Source organism: Haliaeetus albicilla, chromosome 2, assembly GCF_947461875.1.
Source record: "Haliaeetus albicilla chromosome 2, bHalAlb1.1, whole genome shotgun sequence".
Taxonomy (NCBI): domain Eukaryota; kingdom Metazoa; phylum Chordata; class Aves; order Accipitriformes; family Accipitridae; genus Haliaeetus; species Haliaeetus albicilla.
Window position 1 is genome coordinate 80,058,888 of NC_091484.1, and position 18,301 is coordinate 80,077,188.

The window sequence follows — 18,301 nt, forward strand, 5'->3', positions numbered from 1 at the left end:
TTCTCCTGGCAGCTCCCCAAAGCCACCGGCCACACTTTGGCTCCACTCGGAGCTGATGGATGCGCCCTCGTGGGCGGCTCTGTTGCAGGAGTGCTGGACCAGCGAGAAGCCCTCACCACTTTGGGCAAACGCCTTGCCCAGATCTCCACAGATCCTCGGCTGGCAAAGGCCATTGTCTTGGCATCCATCTACCGTTGCCTCCACCCTCTGCTCGTCATCGTTTCTTGCCTCACCCGGGACCCCTTCAGCAGCAGCCTGCAAAACCGTGCAGAGGTGGACAAGGTGAGGAGCCTCTCCTAGAGGAGGGTAGAAAGCAGGTAGGGAAGGGGCTGACATGTCTGTCTGTCTTCCAGGCCAAGGCTGTTCTGAGCCGGGAGAGTGGGAGCGATCACCTTGCATTTGTCAGAGCTGTGGCAGGCTGGGAGGAGGTGCTGAGACGCAGAGACAGTCGTGCCAGGGATAACTACCTGCAGGACTATTACCTGTATGGCCCCAGCCTTCGCTTCATCAATGGTGAGTCCCAGAGGCCTGCTTCTCGCCTCTGTCCCCTGAAAAGGGTGAAGCGCTGGTGAAGAACGTGGTGCAGAAATGGGGTAGACTGGGCAGGTGACTGCTGGACTGGGCGCAGGTTCTGGCTTTGGCACTTGTGAGTGCAGGCGTAGCCCTGGGTGACAGGGAGGCCACAGGCAGGACAGGTCTCCTGTCCCAGCGCCAAGGCTGAGCCTCCAAATCCAGAGCTGGTGCTGCCCTGCTGAGGTTCTTTCATTCAGTGGGGCAAAGGAGAGGGTGAATCTCATTCCCTGGGACTGTCTCCTCCCTGTAGGCCTTGTCAAGCAGTTCTCTGAGAACCTCTACGAAGCCTTCCTGGTGTCATCCCCGTCTGACTGTACCATGCCATCGTCTGTATGTAACCAGTACAGTGAAGAGGAAGAACTCGTCAAGGGGGTCCTTATGGCTGGGCTCTACCCCAACCTCATCCAGGTACTGGCTCCCTGCTCTGCCATCGCTCTCCTGGGCTTGCTGGTCACTACGGGTAGCATGGAGAAGTGTTGAGGTGCCAGAGATGCTTGCGCTCTCTTGGAGTGTGTCCCCTAGGCAGGCTGACTGCCTATGCTTCTGCCTGCTGCTCCAGTGCTATGTCCCTGGGTCCCTCCTCGGGAGGAGTTGCCCCCCCCAGCCTGTGCAGGTCCATGCTTGGGTTCTTGTAGCTTAGTCTGGGAGCCACTGAGGTGGCGTCTTCCTCCTCCCGTTTGCTGCCTTTGCATGGTGTTCGGTGACTGCCAGGTCTGGTCATCCCACGTATGCGCTCTGCTAACACAGTGGAGCTTCTGCGAGCAGAGGAACTTACTTGCCTCTGCACATTTAGGAGAGACGGTTGTGGGGAAAGCCGGGCTGGCTGCTTGTGGGCCGTGCCTGCCGGTTTTGCAGGTGTTTGAGATGCTCCTCTCCTTTCAGGTGAGACAAGGTAAAGTGACCCGTCAAGGGAAGTTCAAACCTAACAGCTACGCGTATCGGACAAAGGCTGGCACTGTTCTGCTCCACAAGTCAACAATCAACAGGTGGGTGACCTATGTACGTCTGTGACCGTGGGAGGCTGGGGACCCCACAACACGCACTTCACAGCACCAGCTGGGTGTGCTGAGGACCCCAGCACTGCCTCGGACACGTGTGATGGTACCGGAGTACGACACATCTCTGCCCGTCGTTGACGAAGCTGTTCCCCTGTGCAGGGAGGCATCCAAGCTGTACAGCCGCTGGCTAACATACTTCATGGCAGTGAAGTCCAATGGTGGGGTGTTTGTGCGGGACTCCTCCCAGGTCCACCCGTTGGCCGTGCTGCTCATGACCGACACGGATATCCACGTCCGAGGTGAGTGCCGCAGCAGCTGCAGGGTTGACGCGTCCTCTCGTGCCGCTGCAGGCTCCTCCTGCTGTGCCTGACACCCCAGGCACGCCACTCCTACAGCTGTACCACGGTCTGAGGGGCTGCAAGGTGGCTACCCCTGATCTCTGCGATCAGCGCTGCTTCTTCCCTTGGCCAACTACCTTCCCTTGCTTTCTAAGCCTCTTGCTTTGGACTGGGTCTTGCTGTAATGGGGCCACAAAGGCAATGATTTGTGAGCTGTTCTCAGCCGTAGCTCTCCAGGGAGACAAGGAAACCAAGCCACAGGCAGGCTGAGTGAGCAGGCTTGTGCCTGGAGGCTCATCCCTGGGGAATGAGGAGTTGGGCTGGTCTTCAGCCATGGCTGGTGCGTGGGGAGGAGCGAGCCCTTCTCCCTGCGGATGTGTTGCTTTAGCCTGTGGGGTTTTGGCAGTGCTGCAGTTGGTCTCTAGCCCTTGAGCTCACACGGGCTGTGCGATCAGTCACCTCCTGTGGGAAACAGTGGGAGGATCCCAGTGCGATGGGTCAGAGTGCTGCCTGGCTCTTGTGGGAACTGTCTGACCCAGTTGAGTCCCCAGACTCTCGGCTAAAAGGAGCGTGGGGAGGACCTGCGCCGCCTCTGGTAACAGTGGTGGAGAGGGCCGAGCGGCCAGCGCAGGCTGGAACAGGTCAGCACCATTCCTGCTTCTCACCTCCTCTCTTCTTCCCACTAAGATGATGGCTGGCGAGCAACAGTCTCCCTGACAGACAGCGATCTCCTGGTGCTGGAGGGAGACTCCTACACCATCCGCCTCCTGCGCGATTTCCGTGTGTCGCTCTCCAAGATGGTGGAGACGTGCCTGTGCTATGAGATGGCAGCCATCCCTGGGGACCTGCACCACCAGCACAGCCAGCTGCTCGACATCCTGGTGGATCTGCTCAAAGGCCCTCCTGGCAGCTTTGGTGCTTAGGCAGAGCTGGAGGATTGTGTGGGGACTTGTAATTTGTATAAAGATGTTCACAAATGTTTATTTAAATAAAGTTCTATTTATCCCTTGTGAAGTCATCTCTCTCCATCCTAGAAGATTAATGTTGTCTGAATCTCCTGCTGTCGGCTCCGTGCATGGTCACCGCGTAGGAAGAACCAGCGCAGTACCGCCTGGAATGGACTGGAAGTGCCGATGGACCCTGACGCGAGCTTCGTGGGCGCCCACCTCCTCCGCTCTTAACAGCGTCAGTCCCTGAACTGGAAAGCAAGGACACAGCAGCTGCGGGCCCTCCTCTGCCCCATCCCCACAGGGCCGGGCTGGAGCAGCTCTGGTGCGAGAGCTACTCTGGGCTCAAGAGGAGGATGGATGTCTTGGCTTTGCGGCTGTGCCTGCTCCGGGGGCCGGGGCTGGGCAGAGCGTGGATCCAGCAGCTCTGGTGCAGGGTGGTGATCGATGTTGTCTTCACTCTCCCCGCGCCGGGTGCCCCGAGGATGACGTCGGAGGGGAGGAAGCCCTGAAGGCGCCGGACGTGACATTCCACGTGGGATCTCCGAGCCTCGCAGCGGGGCCCTGCCACCCCACAGCGCGAGCACAGTTGTGGCGTTATGAGTGTGAGATGTGACTTGTCGTTCCTGATCTGCCTGTACTTTTTGTCCTCTTGCGTTGTTATTATTTTTTTATTATTTTTAATTTCTTGTTCTCCCTACGTCAAGGAGGCCGGATCCCTGTAACTTGTGCAACACAGGATGTGATTGTAGATGCCAGTCTGCCTGTGAGCGCTTTCTCCTGCGGGAAGCCAGGAGCATAGGCACAAAATTCTTTGTTTTCTATGAACAGGGACCATATTTCTGTGGAAGGAGGATTGTGACAGGCACAGCATTAAATGAGAAATCTGGAGTTTAATCCCAGCTTTGCCTTGGATTCCCTGTCAAATGAAGACAGTGACCTACCTCACAGGGCTGTTGTGAGGCTTCGTTATTGTTTGTAATGCATGTGAGCCCTCGGGCTGGACAGTGCCAGAGAGGAACAGGTACTTCACACTCAGTTTGGAGGCGGTGGGCGGTAGCTAAAGGGTTGTGCCCTCACGGGGTCGAAGCGTTGCGGGGCTGCGAATGGTGCTGGAGGGAGGGGCGGCTGCTGCTTTGCCCAGCAGCTGAGCAGAAGGCAGTCGCAGGGCCTGGGATCATTTGTTTTTATTCATGGTTTCTTACGCTCTTTGTATCTGAAATCAAGGCGAGGTTTGACCGTGCCAGCCGGAGTGCGCTCCGCTGGGTAATGGAAGTGGCAGAAACAAGACAGCCGAGCGCCGGTGCGAGGCCGTTTCTGCACACAGGAACGATGGCAAAGGCGTTCCTGCCCGGCAGCGTCTGCTCCGCGCTCGGGACAGGAGCCGCCTTCCTCGGGGGCCGCTGTTTGGTTCTCCTAGTTGTTCTCTACTACGATTTAGTTTACTTGTCATGGGCTTTAATTAAATGGAGCTGTGGCCTCTGCCACCTGAGCTGATGTACTGTTGTGGGGGGTGTGTGGGAGCCCCCCAGCTCCAGTGGCTGTGGGCGAAAAGCACAAGGGCGGGGGGCTGAGGGGGGACTGGTGGCCAACTCCAGCGGTGGGAGCCGGGGCTGGAGGCGTTCCTGGTCCTGAGCCTCCTGGCTCAGCTCCCTGGGGCCATGGTGGATGAGGCAGTGCGGGGCCCTCGGCGTCCTGCAGCCTGTGTTCATGCAAAACTTTTCATCTTCATTTCACTTGCTTGAGGTTGTCACTATTATTTGACCAGTGTTTGTTTCTTTTGGCCTGTATAATGGGCAGTATGGTTTTCCCTTCCAGCAGGTTTAAAAAAAAAAAAAAAGACAAAAAAAAAAAAAAAGACTAAGCTATTGTCTAAATGGTTCAGAACTAGTGTGATATTGGGATACTTCAGTGGCTGTTATGTGATACTGGATCTTTTTACAACATAGATTAAAGACAATAAAAAGGGATAGAGTAGTAACTGCCTCTGTCCTCTTCATTCTTTCTTTCCTATTCATTTATTTTTAACAGCTGAGTGAAGTCTGAAGCTTGTTATTTTCTTGCTCTTTGTTGTGGGGCTGCTCTTCCTCAGCTGGGAGTGGTGAACCTGCTCTCAGTTAAAGCCTTCAGGAGCCAGAGGTGAGCTGAGGGGGGGGGGGGTCACAGCTGTCCCCCCAGGCAGCTGTCAGGGCCCAGAGGCACCAGGAGCACTTGGTGCTGTGTTTCCCTGGGGGGAACCACGGCAGCTGTGGGGAAGAGGGACAGGAGCTGGCTGCTGCTGCTCCAGGCACAGGGATGTGGGTGAAGCCTCTGGAGGGGGCCAGGGGCTGTGGGACAAAACCTGGGCAGGGGCACAGCTGTTTGGGCTCTCAGGCCCAGTCCAGCCTGAGTGCGCATCCTGCTCCAGACAAGGTAGAAAACCTTTCTGGTTTTAAGAACAGGCAGGGGGGCAGCTGCCTCAGGGCTGCCCCCTTTAGTCACAGTTGTGTCTGGGACCTTGCGCTTGCGCTGGAGCTGGGCTTGGCCACTGCTCAAAGAGGAGCCTGGTGGGATGGGGAGAAGGAAGAAATGCCCAGGTGGGTGCCAAGCCAAAGGGTGTGTGTGCCAGCAGCTCTGCCTGCTGGCTGTACCAGCTGTGGTGCTCTGTTCACAGGCACCAAGGGCTCACCTTGGCCTGGGGGGGGGGGACAGCAGGTGCCTGGTGTCAGCCCAGCACCCCCCTCCCTGCTGAGCCCAGGCAGCGCAGGGGGCACTTGCCCCTGGTTGAAGGCATCAGAGACAACAAAATTCCTTCCCCTTGTCTTTCTGCACGGCTTCCTCTGCCACCACCAGGACATCAGGTGCCACCCCCTCCCAGGCCCAGCCTTCCCACCATCCCCACAAACTCACACCCATGCTGAGGAGGAACATCTAGAAGCTTTATTTCAACCCTTTACAATAGTAAGAATCACAACATCAAGTCAGGAAATGTTGCTAAGGAGACGACAGTCTTACAGCCCCTCACAGGAGGGCAAGACAGAAAGGCAGAAGCAAACCAGTATGAATTCACTCCAAGGCAGGAGGGGCTCTGCCCCAGCCCCCCCACCCACAGAGCTGTTGTCTCAGGCCTTACACCCATGCACTAACCTTCCCCCCCCGCCGCCAGCCCTCACCTCCCTCCCCTCAGCACCACCCCACTACAGTACAGCTACAGCCATGTCACTTGCCCCAGCAGCCGGCGCTGGCTGCACCCCCCTCCTCAGGCAGCGCGGTGCACCCACCTGCACAGAGGAGACGGTGCTGCCACTGAATAATCCTATAACACAAAATAATAATAATACATCACATTTAGAGAACACTTTACACACTGCTCACTCCTCACAACAACCCAGTGAGGTAAGTAATATCATCCCCATCTTGTTGATGGGGAAACTGAGGCAGAGACGTTAAGTGACTTCCCGAGACCACAGAGGGGGCCGAGCACCAGGATCAGCCCTCCCGGGCCCTGTGCCCCGAGCCCTTGTCTCCAGCCACGCTGTCCTCTCAGTCCAACCCCTCCACGCGGTCGTTTCCCCCACTATGTTGTTACTCGTACCTATGTTACGGGGTAATCGAAGCTGCAGGCAATGCTGAATGCTGGGGTGGGATGATCACAACAGGTGCGAGTCTCGTGTCTGATCTCTTACTCTAGACACCAGCTGGTGGCCAGCGACACTCGCATGAGGGAGATTTGAAAGGCAAAGGCTTACTCTAGCTGGATTTCAAGTGGTGAGGAGGAAGGAGAGCCTGAGCACGCTTTCTGCTGCTGCCTCCTGGAGCAGTTTTCCACCCCACCTGCAGGCTGCTCCAGACAAGAAGGGCTTTTCGGTGATGTTTCTCCCAAGCCTGGAGGCTGCTGACCTCCCAACAGCTACGGCCACTTGGCCTTTTGCAGGGGCAGCGTTGAACAGCCATGACCAGCTCAGGAGACGCTCAGCCACCTCCTCCTTCCACATACAAGGAGGACACAGGAGCCCCTGTCACCCCCCAAAGATGTCACCGATGTCAAGCTCCTGCCCTGTTCCAAGAAAACTAGAAATTCTGCCTAAATAACACAAACACACGAGGGTCCTAGAGCCCCATTCACACACCGACACTATGCAGGGGGACAACAGCGAGGGTCAGCATAGAAAACTACATTCAGTTTGCGGTCAGGACTCCGACCCAAGGGGAGGCGCGTGCTGGGGACAGCAGCAAAGCTGCCGCGGCTCCCGGCCTCCTGCTCCTGTGGCCTCAAGCCCACAAAATTGGTTACTTGACTGTACTTTTTGTTTAACAGTATAAAAAGCCCCAAAGTAACTGTATATGCCACTGATATGCAGGGAGACACCAGGCCCCAGCAGACAGGACAGCACCTGAGCAGCCCAGGCCATGGGGAAGCCACCTCCTCCACCAGAGCACAAATGCTGGCAGCCAGGGAGGGACCCCAGCGCCTGCCAGAAAGGAGCTCCCACCCAGCCCTTCCCGCTGCACCGCATCCCCTGCCCGCAGCCTGCACGGCTTTCTCATCACTTCAGCAGCTCAGACACCTCCAAATCAACGCTCACCCTGACCACGAGCTTACAAAAGGTCTTTGCTAAGCATCTTGCCCAAGGCAGGAGCAGGCTCCAGCACGCCCGGAGCCCGAGTGTTGCCCACGCTGCCTCTGCGCCCCATCCAGCGGGGACCGAGCCCACCAGCGCCCAGCTCACCAAAGCCCCCAGGCTGCTCTGGCCACCCCAGCCCTCCCCTCTCCCCCACGCTGTCTTCCCCCGGAGCAGAGTCACGCCAAACGCAGCTGCAGAGAAAGCCAGGACCCACGGGAGGCATCTCGGGACAGGAACGTGTACATTCAAGTTGCATCTAATTCAGACCACAACTCATTTTTCCCAAGAGAATGTGCTACCTCTAGCCCTAGATCAAGCCAACAGCGAACGCAGCTCCTTCCCCTGCTCTGCCCAGCTGGGCAGGCACTTAGCCAGCCAGCAGCTTCTCTGTCATCTTCATTTAAGGTCTCAGCGCTAACCAGCTCACTCCCACCTCTCCAGATAGGAAACTAAAGTCATTTTCACCACACATGGCTCTCTTCCCAGGCTAGCAATATGTACAGTCGTTTCCTTAAAATAAAATAAAAAAAAAAAACAACCCAAAAACAAAACTCCGTATTAAAACTGAAGCTGTCCTAGAAAAAACACACCAAACTAGTGTATCCAGATTTAGTTTGTCAGCTAAACACAGGCACAACAAGTGTTAGAGAAAGTGGCACAGAAGCACAGGTCGGTCGGTTAGTGTTCAGCTGAACCATGTGAGAGTCTGGGAAGGTTTGTGCATGTTCAGAGACAGGCCTGAATGCCGCTGCAACCATATGCAGACATGAAAGCCTTATCTAAGACTGCCAAGCAGTCAATAAATCAGATAAAAGCAATGCAGGGAGAGAAGGTGGCACTACTGTCCCTTTGCAGGAGCTTAGGGGTTTGCTTGCCTTTTTATTTTTTTGCAATCTCAGAAGATAAAGTGCAATGTTGCCACTTGCCTTCCTCCTGCAGCACCTGAACCAAGACCAGGACCCAGCTGCCTCCCTCTGCCCGGGCATCTCACCCCGAGAGCGCCCAGGGCAGAGCAGCACAAGGAACCCGACATTTCAGCTACCACCTCCTCTTTGGTTAACCACAAACACCACTGGACTCTGCCATCCACACCTCCGGCTGGTTCCCTGCCGCTGCCCACAGGCACAAACAAACTTCCCAGCTTCCCTGCCCGGCTGGTGAGGCCAGAGATCGGCTTCATCCCGCCACCAGCCAGCATTTTGCCTTTCGCAGGCAGGGAAGCAGGGCTCCGCGCACACCTTGCGGGCACAGGACCCTCTCGACAGCTCCTGCCTGCCCTCCCGCAGCCGCCTGCGCAGCCCTGCCTGCCCTGGCTTGGAGCAGATCCGATGTTACTGCTCCGGGAAGCACAGCCCCTGCCTTCTCCTGCTGAAGGGATCAGCCTGCTCTCCTCTCAGTCCCTCTCCTCCAAACTTGCCCTCAAGTGTTGGGAAAAAAAAAAACCAACCAACCCACCCAAGATTGACAAGATCAAGCTGGTGTTTAGAATTTAGCAGTAAGAGAAAGAAGGAAGCATCAGCGAAGGGGCAGTGATATATACCGGAGGGCAGCATGCAGGTGAACGGGTGGTTGGAGGCAGCACCATCACAGGCCACGGAACCAGGGCTGGAGGGGTTCAAGCATCACAACACAGCTCCGCTCTCTTGAGAAATGAGGTTTCCGACCCCTTCCCCATCTCCAGCTTTTCTCTCTGCAGAGCCGGCCACACAGGAGGAGAGTGAGAGGGCCCGGAGGGTTAGTGCTGGCTCCTCCAGGGACGGCCTCGGCAGCGGTGAACACGAGGCCACGCAGCAGCAGCACGCACAACACGAGGGCAGGGAGCGACCGGCTCGGCCGCCTTCCCCAGTTTGGGATTAGGTGAACGTGGCACAGAGGGGATGGGAGAGGTGGGGAGGAGGAGGAGGAGGGAGAAGAGAAGGAAGGGAAGCACTGGGAGTTTTCTAGGGTATATATAACCGCCCCTTTCAGGTGCAAATCTGCATTGCTTATTTAAATTTGTATTCAGAGGAAAAAGCACTTATGAAACTAGCAGACGACTTTGATGCAAACTAGTACATTTTAATGCCATTTTATTAGAAATCATGCAAACTTTAATATAAAAAATACAAGTGCAATAAGAATCTTTGTGTGTAAATACAGATTCCGGGTTATCGTGTCATTGTCGGCTTCCCAAAGAAATATTCCCACAAGCATGAGAAGCTGCAGGCTTCCCTCTGTCCCCTCCTTGAACAGCCCCCCCTTAGCACAGGCCTGGTTCAGTTCACTTTGATCCCAGTGTTTTGTTATTCCACTTTTTTTTTTTTTTTCTTTAAATTAGTTTGACGACCCAAGAACACTTTTTTTTTTCCATTTATTTACATTTAATTTCTTTAGTGTCATTTGCAACATGAAACGAGGAGCTCACACCTCAAAGAGTAGGTCAATCTCCTTCCTAGTCAGAGCTGCAACTCCCTGGCATAAGAAACCTGCCTCCCCTGCCCCAGCCAAGAGCTCTGCCTCCCTCCCAGCCCTCCACAGACCTTCTGCTACCCCTGCCTCACGCCTGGGGTGAGAGGCAGCTTTTCCCTTCTTCCCCACCTCGGCCTCCCACCAGACTTGCTCAGCCTGACAATACGGTTACCCATACATCAGCCTCTGTTAAAACAACACACACGCACACCACAGACCTGCTTTTGCCTTGGAACTCACGGCCTGCGTTAACCTGCAACTCCACCGCGAAAGCAGCCTCCTGCCTTTCCTCCAGACCTCAGGCCCTGGCTGAAAAAAAGGTAAAATCCCAGGGCTTTGGCTGTGCAAGTTAATAAATAAACCGTCTTTGCCTTGCTAATGCGCAGAAGGTCCTAGGCATCCTCCAGAGCTGGTGGTTTGGCCCTGCAGGAGGTTTTACGAGCATCGATTCAACACGTCTCGTTGCAGTCAACACAGGCTTCATCTGATCTGTTACAGCAAGTTTTCCTTTAACACATTCTTGTGCCTTTCATTTCAGACATGGCTTAATCCCATGAATTTGCTCCATCGTTTTAAAATATTAAAAAAAAAAAACCCCAAACAAACCCAAACAACAACGAAAGAGTTACAATTGCTGGATATGTCAATAAGAAGCCAGCACTGCAGCAGCAGTTAATGTCTCTACTCTCCTACGGTTAGGAAAAGAAGGAAAGAGAAAAGGAAACTTAGCATGGGTTTGTAGCACAATAAATCATCAACACATCGTCACAAAGAATAAAAGGTTAAAGTCAACAGTTAAAACAGCCTAACGTGTGTGTATAATATATATCATCATCAAACAGGATCAGCAGAAACTGAAGCGGCAAGGAGGAAAAAGTTGGGTTTTTTTAAAAAAAGACAGAAAGAAAGATCACAGCTTATCCCTATTAACTCTGGCCTGGCTTCAGCCACCAGCAGTGTTGGCGTGCTCCCACCCAGCCACCCGCCGCCCAGGCTTGGTGTGCGTCTCCCCACTGCTCGGGACAGCGAGGCACAGCCTGGAAGTCACTAGATGCCCGTTCTCGACACATGACACTAACGCCCACTCTAGTATCCCCCTAAAAGCAAAAGGGATGAGGCGTGGAGAGGGAAGGAAGCCCTTTCCAGCCAAGAAGGGACCACCAGAGCCCGGCATGCTCGGGCAGGGGCGAGCCTCCAGGATGCTTCGAGGAGTCAGCGCGGCCAAAAGGGACGCTAGCCCTGCTAAACACTGTCCCCTTCCCATCTAAAGCCAGACGCCGGGTTAAGAGAGCCAAGCTGCGTTACTCTGGGGAGCACGTGGGAGACGGGGCTGGGAGGGGTCACAAGCCTTGCTGAGAAAGCGCTGCAAGGGGAGCTGGCTGTTGCAGCGGTGACAAGGAGGCGACTGAGCCCAGGCTCTCGCTGACGGATGTGCTACGCCAGGGGGAAGTGCTGCTGGAAAGGTTGGGGGGTTTGGAGACGACGATTTCCGCTCCGTGGTCTGTTCGAGCCTTGGCCTTCTCACGGAACGTCAGCTTGTGAGATTCAATCTGCAGCGACACAAGGGCAGGTGAGAAGGGGAAGGGCAGGAGGAGGAAAGAGGAGGAGGAGAGAGGGGACAGGAGGGGAATGGAAGACGATACCATAATGTCATCATTAGATGCCTGGAAAATAAAAGGCAATTTTCTGAATTAAAAAAAGGCAGAAAAACCCTACAGACATCGATACAAACAGTTCAACGTTCAGATTACAGCGGTGTGACCAGTGCCCAGGGGCGGCTGCTCTGCCCTGCTGCAGTGCTCTCCCCAACCCACCCGGCAGAGTGCATAGAGAGAAGGCGCAGGCACTTACTTGTTTCTTGTATCTGAGTCTCGAAGCTCTGAATTTCCCTTTGGTCACCACCGCTCAGGGCAGTGGGCACTGCCGGCCCTACGCCATTCTCCCGCATCTCACTGCCTGCCTGGGCCGCTGTCACCTCTCCGTTCTGAGGGGCTGGCGGGAGCTGCCCTGGCTCCACGCTCCCCTCAGCCTACAATGAGACAACGGGGTGGGGAGGACGACAGGGACGAGTCAATAGAAGATGGGGGGGTGGGTGAAGTGCGGGTTCCCAGAGCCCCCTCCGCCCTCCCCAGCTGCCAAGACACACGCAGGGATGAGGGGGTGTTCGGAAGCGGGGCAGCAGCCCCTCTGCTCCCCGGGAAGCCGCCGTCCTGACCAGCTTTCCAGCTTCTTGCAGCGCTTTGGTCCCCCGCAGAGCCATCGGCCCCGCACCACTCCCTGCCAGCTTGTCCGAACACGGGCACCATGGGCCCGACCGCAGGGTCCAGAGCCCAGCACCCTCTCCCCAAACACATGCCTGTAATGCCCTGGTGACAGAGGAGAGCCAAGGCACATTGACAGGACTAAAGCAGAGCGCTACAGGGTCAAAAGCAAGCAGGTGGTTTGGGTACATTGCAGTGAAGCAGCCTCTGTTATTTGGGGACACATTTATATACCAGACCCAAAGAATACACAGTGGATCCCAAAGCAGGAAGACCAAGTTTGCACCAAGGACCTCATCCTCACTTGATGCTGGACTATGAACTGAGAGTGCAGTCTTTAGAGAAGACGCTGTCCTGCTCTGTTCTCCTACCATAGCTGGGCATCCCACCTGGAGTCACCAACTTCTACTAGCCTTGGAGAAGAGTGAAGTCCTACTGCCGTTAGGGGAGAGACTAATAGGCTGGTGGGAGCCTGCTGAGAGTACTGCAGAGTTGCTTGGAAAGACATTCAGACACCACCAATGCTGCAGGGCACAGCAAGCAGAGAAGATGCCACGTTGGACCAGCCCAGCTCTGGGAAGGGGCAACCCATCCAGCCAGGACATCCCCTTGCTGCCACATTCAGTAGGGAAGAGTACAGGGAGGGGGTGGCACCCTCCGGTCCAAAGCAGCTCTGCTCTCACCCCGTGCCCTTGCCCCACAAAGTCTCATCTGCAGGGAATAAGGCTGCTGCAGTCTTCTCAAGACTAAGTCAGGCCCTCTCCCTGCAGCCCAGGTAGCAATGCGAGACAGCCCTGCACTGGCTCTGGACCTGCTTACTCAACAAGCAGCAAAACCACCTGGCCTTCCTTTTGGGGTCCAAATTCCCATCCATGAACTGACAGCAACACTGATATCTTGCAGGAACTACAGGGACCTGGATGATCCCCACACCTCCACGAGAGCTGCAGGGGGTAGCTGAGCCAGAGCAGCCAGCCCTTTTGCACGTGGGTGCCAGCCCCGAAGTGCCACCTGCCCCTTCTGTGACAACAGCACTGGCTGAAATCTGTGGGACACAACAGGGAACTGATTTGGCCTCTGTATTGCAAGGCTGAATATTAGAGCCCCCAAAAATACTGGATGAGAGCATCATCAACAGAGGCTCTTCGCACCCATGGAGATGGGGGGAAAATACTAAAAAAACCCCAAACCAAACCAACCCCCACACTAATTCTCAACTGGTAAGATTTTAGAACTTCAGTGAAAACCCTAGTTACCAGCAAATAGCACTGGTATACGGACTAGACGCTCCAGTAAACTGGAACAGCCAGGCACCATTACAGAAAGTTCCCTATCCCTACCAACACACCAGCAGCTTCTCTAGTTCCTTTCAGCTTTTCATTGAGCCCCGATTTGCCAGGCTGAAGTTTACATAAAGGACTGGAGAGAGGAGAGTCCTGGTATGTCCCCAGCAAATATTCTGGCAGTCACCTCTTGCCTTGTTTTAATGGGGATGATTAAGCACATACTAAATATACTTGTGAATTCTGCTGCGTGATCTGCTCTTTAGGACAGGGATTATTTCTTTCAAATTCACACGGCATTTAACACAATAGCTCGAGCTGGCTGAACTCTAAACCCTTCCACAACACAAAAGTGCTCAAACAAAACAATGCTGGGACAACCAAGGGAACTCAGTGTTTAGAAGGGGTTTCTTCTCCTCCGTCTGTCTATCCTGCTGGGGGCAAAGACTAAGTCATATTTTAACAGTTCTGATGCCAGAGCACAGGATTGTTTTCTCCACTTCCGGCACTACCAGCCAATTCAGAAGCAGCGGTGTTTCACATAAAAGCCCCAGCACTAGTGACTACCTAAACATAATCCCTGGCACTGCTCTAATCATTATGTGGCGTGATAGGTCAAGCCCACACATTCATCACTTGGTCATTCAAGCGGGGGTAATTTCCCTCCCCTCAGCACAGATGTCGCATTGCTGTAGCAAGACCTGCAATTTGCAGAGCCAAGGCTGGGGACAGTTTATGTTCTCATGGGGAGAAGCGCTGAATCACAGCAATGAGAGCGCAACAATCTTTTCTTATCCTCAAAGAAAGGGCCTTTGGGCTGGGCTGCAGTACAAGTTAAGGGCTGATAAGTGCTCCTGAGAGCTGCAAGGTGCTATCTCCCAGCACAGAGCACTTTGATCTCACCAGCTTTACCAGAGGGAAAAGCAGGAAAGGGCCACAGGCAGCTTCTCTGACGGGCTTATAGCTTACAGAGTGATCCCTGCTCTCAGACTCTTAGAGTAAGGATGCAATTGGGCAGTACAAGCCCTCTGAGTAACACCTAGCAGGGAGCCCATTCAGGCAGGCCACTGAGGTGGTTCATAGCTCTCTCTCCTCTTCAACTCATACTTACTCCTGGGGTTCACAATAGAGCCTATAAAACATGGCTATAAAAGGCTGGGGGTGGAGAAGCTGCACTACATCAACAGCAGGACAAGAACCACCAAATTTAAACCCTACCCTGATGTGCCAGAGCTTCCTGCACCCACCTTCACGGTTCCTCCCGCGGGCAAGTGTCCCACATTGTCCAGAGAACCCACTTTGGCTTGGGCCTTCTCCTTGAAGTTCAGCTTCTGGTTCTCAATTTTGACATCTCCTCCCCCTAGAACAAGATTGTGTAGGAGTGAGTTTATTAATGCCTCCAGAACAGTCCCACCCAAGTTCTGTCCCCTTCCCAGCCCCCACTGAGGAACCACTGGGGACCCAATGTACTTTGGAGGCGGGACAGGAACCAATAATACCTTCTCTTTCCAGTTAAGGTTCAGTTTAAAAAACAGCAAGATCAAAGTTGGTGATCTGCACCTGTGCAGGCCAAGCAACACTGCAAAGCAAGCAGGGCTGCACGGCAAAGCCCTGGAGGTACCCTCAGCTGGGGAACTCCACAAGTCCAGACAGACAGGCTGGAAGATATCCGCATGCCAACTGCCTCACTGGATCTGCTCGTGAATCTGGCTCCCCTAGCAGAGGTGTGAAATGCCACTTCCACCCGATCCCACGCTGGTGCGTTTTTGATGGCTAATACCAGCTGCCCACTCCTATCTGTGTCCCTTGCCAAGGTCTCTGCCAGCTCAGCCCATCTGCGTAGTCGTCAGTGTCGGGACACGTTCTGCTCCTTTTCATTAACTGCCTTCCTTTGCTTGTTATCCGTTCCTGCTCCTACTCCACCACTGGCAGTTGTTTGACTGCCTGGACCGACAGCTCCCTCCCCGACACACAAACCCACATGCCACTGCTTGAACTACTCAGGAGGCAGCCATGCAGGCGGGGAGAAGCCAAGCATGGGAACTGGATGGACACCAGGTTCAGGAGAACCTGAAGGTCAGAAAAACAACTGTACCTTTCCAGCAAGATTTTCCTAGATTTAGAATACTGCAGTTCCCATTAATATATAAGACTATATGTGCAGTCCACATTCCAGCAGGTTTCTCAAAAAAACTATTTAAGTATTGCTAAGCACAACTTTGCTTCCCAGTGACATCATTAAATACTCAGTCCTCAGCACTCTGGAAGCTTGGCATGGCCAATGATGGGAGCCAACTGATTTGGTCTAACAAAATCAGTTAAAACATCTGACAACAGATGGATGGATTATTCTGCTTTAATCAGCCCTGGACAAGAGCAGTTATTGTCACACACAGCTTGTTATTACAGAGCACTGAATAAACAGAGGTCATGTTTGTGGCACCATGTTCTCAAAGCAGGAGCGCGCTTTGAGGCATTGAACCGTGGTGCTCGGTGTATAAGGTTGGACTGCTTTCAACCTAACAGGCTGGCAGAGAGGGTGCAGGAAACTCCCAGGAGCAGACAAAGACAAGCTTGTAGTATTTGTTTGCAGCTTTGGTCAGTGAACTTTGTCCCTCGTGCACAGATGTTTGACTGCCATGAGTTTTCCTGTGCAGATAAATGTCCTCAGATACAGACAAACCAGCAAAAGTCAGTGAACTGACTGTACTTCAGGATGTTACAAAGGTACAGTTCAAACAATCTCCCTACAGCCACAGTACCTTGAACTCAAGATCTGCCTGTGCTCCACTGAGCAGTGGCCTTGTCATTGCTTGGTTAGGAAACCCGAGATTTGCAGGAATTCACACAGAGTAATTGCTGTGTTCTCAGTGGGGAGCAAATAATTCCTGCCCACTCACCCCATAATATGTCATTAAAGAGCCAAAAGTGTTATTAAGACAGGAGCTCCTACTGAACCAAAGGCTAAAAAGACGCTTGTATCTGCTTTGAAGAACCGGAGGGAAGTTACTTTATCCTTTCATAGCGCACATATGTTCAGAGAGCCCCAAAGCCCTCTGTAAGCATGGACGAAGCTTCCAGACTCCTGGAACAATCATGGTAAGTATCCACTCCCCGCCCCCGCCAAATAGGGAGGAAAAAGAGAACTGAGTCAAAGCAGTGGACAATCTTCACAAGCAAGATGAAATCCCACATCTCTTAATTCCCTTCTCTGCTCATGAAACCACCAGGAATTGCTAAAGAAGCTAGACATGACTTCTAGAAATACTCCCTGAAAGCAACAACCTCCTTAAACTCTTTCAGTCACAATCCAGGACTGTACTTAAGTGATGTGCAATATCTACAGACAAATCATGAGGAAATGGTAAAATTTCTACCTGGCTTATGCTTGATATTTGCTTTAGAGCCACACTTCGAGGACACTTTGGAAAGGTCAACTTTCTTGTTCTGGATCTGCACCTAAAGAGACAAAAAGAAACAGCTCAACACAGAGAAACATTTCCTGTGAATCTGAAGGCCAATACACCATCTCAAACATCAGGTCACACTTAATTCACCTGCACCCCTCTTCCACCGTATTCTATTTTCATATTGATTTCCCAGCCACTGTGTGCCAAATGCTATAGTCGGCTTTAGCATTATTTAAAGGCCTGCACAAGCCAGAAGTGGTTAATGTAAGCAGAGAGAAACTGAGACCAGATAAAACTAACAGATAGACAGTAACCAGAAACGGGAGTCTTGAGTTCATGGCACATCTATGGAACACAAAACCACTTCGGAGAAGGACCAAAAAAAGCCAATCCCATTGCCATGTTCCCCAGACTGTTTCTGCCCAGCGCTGGCTCTGCCTCTGAAGACACAGGCCATTGCCTGGGCAGCTCCAGACAGTCACCAGGACAGATGTCATCTCACGGTTCTACTCAGCCACTCTCTTTGCTGTAGGGCTAGAGAGACATGCCACCAGCTCCAACTTTTTCTCTCTACCATCTTCAATGTGCAGACTGACCCACGTCTAATTGTGAGGCTTTGTTCGCAGCCTCCTTGCAGTGGTCTTTCCTCCCTGTTGAGAACAGGACATCAGGAAGGATCATCGTGCCCAGATGGAACAAACTGCTCGAAGAAGCTATTCTTCTCAAAGACAAAACACTGGGAGTAGGGAAGCTATTCTCCAGTATTATTTCCTTTAACCTCATTCTACCAGTGACTTGGTATTGGCATACAAAACCTTCAATGAAAAAATGTTCAGTGATGCAGTCATGAAATCATGAGATATTCATGACTCGGTAAATGACCTTCTTCCAAGTCATGGTGTTTGTGGACTTCAGTTTGAATTTGGGGAGAAGTGTCTTCTCTGAGGTGAGACAAAGGCATAGTCAAAATGTCACAGGTTTTATGTCTTTTTGCTCAAAAAATATTTCATCTCCTACATTTGGACCAAGTGCATTGTACAGAGTCCCATTTCTGACATCTTTAAAATTTCTCCTGCAGCTCCAGATGGATGAAAAATTCCTCTATTCCAGAATGAACTTCTTGTCTGACTACTCAGAGATCTTTCATTTCATACAAACAGGGTAACTTACACTGGAAGAACTTCTGGTCATCTCATCTAACCCCCTACTAAGTTGATATAACTTTCCATAGCAAAAATCCGGGGTTTTTTGGTAGGAATGTTAAGAGGATCACCTCTCCCAATCGTGTCAGCAACCACCAGCTGGCACCTATGTGCACAGAAAGTTCTGCTATAGATCATCTCGCAGAGAAAATGAAAGTCTTTCTTTTTGAATGTGACAAGAATTCATTCCCTACTCTAAAAGCCTGTTGAGAATTATCATGATAATTGGCAACGCAT

General features: G+C 52.9%; 2 protein-coding genes across 22 annotated transcripts in view; one reads left to right on the forward strand and one right to left on the reverse strand.

Annotated features, from left to right (window-relative positions):
* Positions 1 to 4,837, forward strand: part of DHX30 (DExH-box helicase 30) — a 36,953-nt gene extending 32,116 nt beyond the window's left edge. For all 5 annotated transcript variants that reach the window (XM_069778456.1, XM_069778455.1, XM_069778452.1 and 2 more), the window contains 6 exons: positions 89 to 282; positions 354 to 513; positions 824 to 981; positions 1,456 to 1,559; positions 1,731 to 1,870; positions 2,597 to 4,837. In XM_069778456.1, the coding sequence (XP_069634557.1) occupies positions 89 to 282; positions 354 to 513; positions 824 to 981; positions 1,456 to 1,559; positions 1,731 to 1,870; positions 2,597 to 2,832 (992 nt within the window). In that variant the 3' untranslated portion in view covers positions 2,833 to 4,837. The remainder of the gene's footprint in view (positions 1 to 88; positions 283 to 353; positions 514 to 823; positions 982 to 1,455; positions 1,560 to 1,730; positions 1,871 to 2,596) is intronic.
* Positions 4,838 to 5,760: 923 nt separating this feature from the next.
* MAP4 (microtubule associated protein 4) overlaps positions 5,761 to 18,301 on the reverse strand; it is a 164,279-nt gene continuing 151,738 nt past the window's right edge. For 14 of the 17 annotated variants that reach the window (XM_069778471.1, XM_069778464.1, XM_069778465.1 and 11 more), the window contains 3 exons: positions 16,830 to 16,911; positions 14,700 to 14,812; positions 5,761 to 11,458 (listed from right to left, as the gene is read on the reverse strand). In XM_069778471.1, the coding sequence (XP_069634572.1) occupies positions 11,249 to 11,458; positions 14,700 to 14,812; positions 16,830 to 16,911 (405 nt within the window). In that variant the 3' untranslated portion in view covers positions 5,761 to 11,248. Of the gene's footprint in view, positions 11,459 to 11,551; positions 11,573 to 11,759; positions 11,938 to 14,699; positions 14,813 to 16,829; positions 16,912 to 18,301 lie in introns of all 17 variants that reach the window. The other 3 variants (XM_069778474.1, XM_069778467.1, XM_069778468.1) reach the window with 2 other exon arrangements.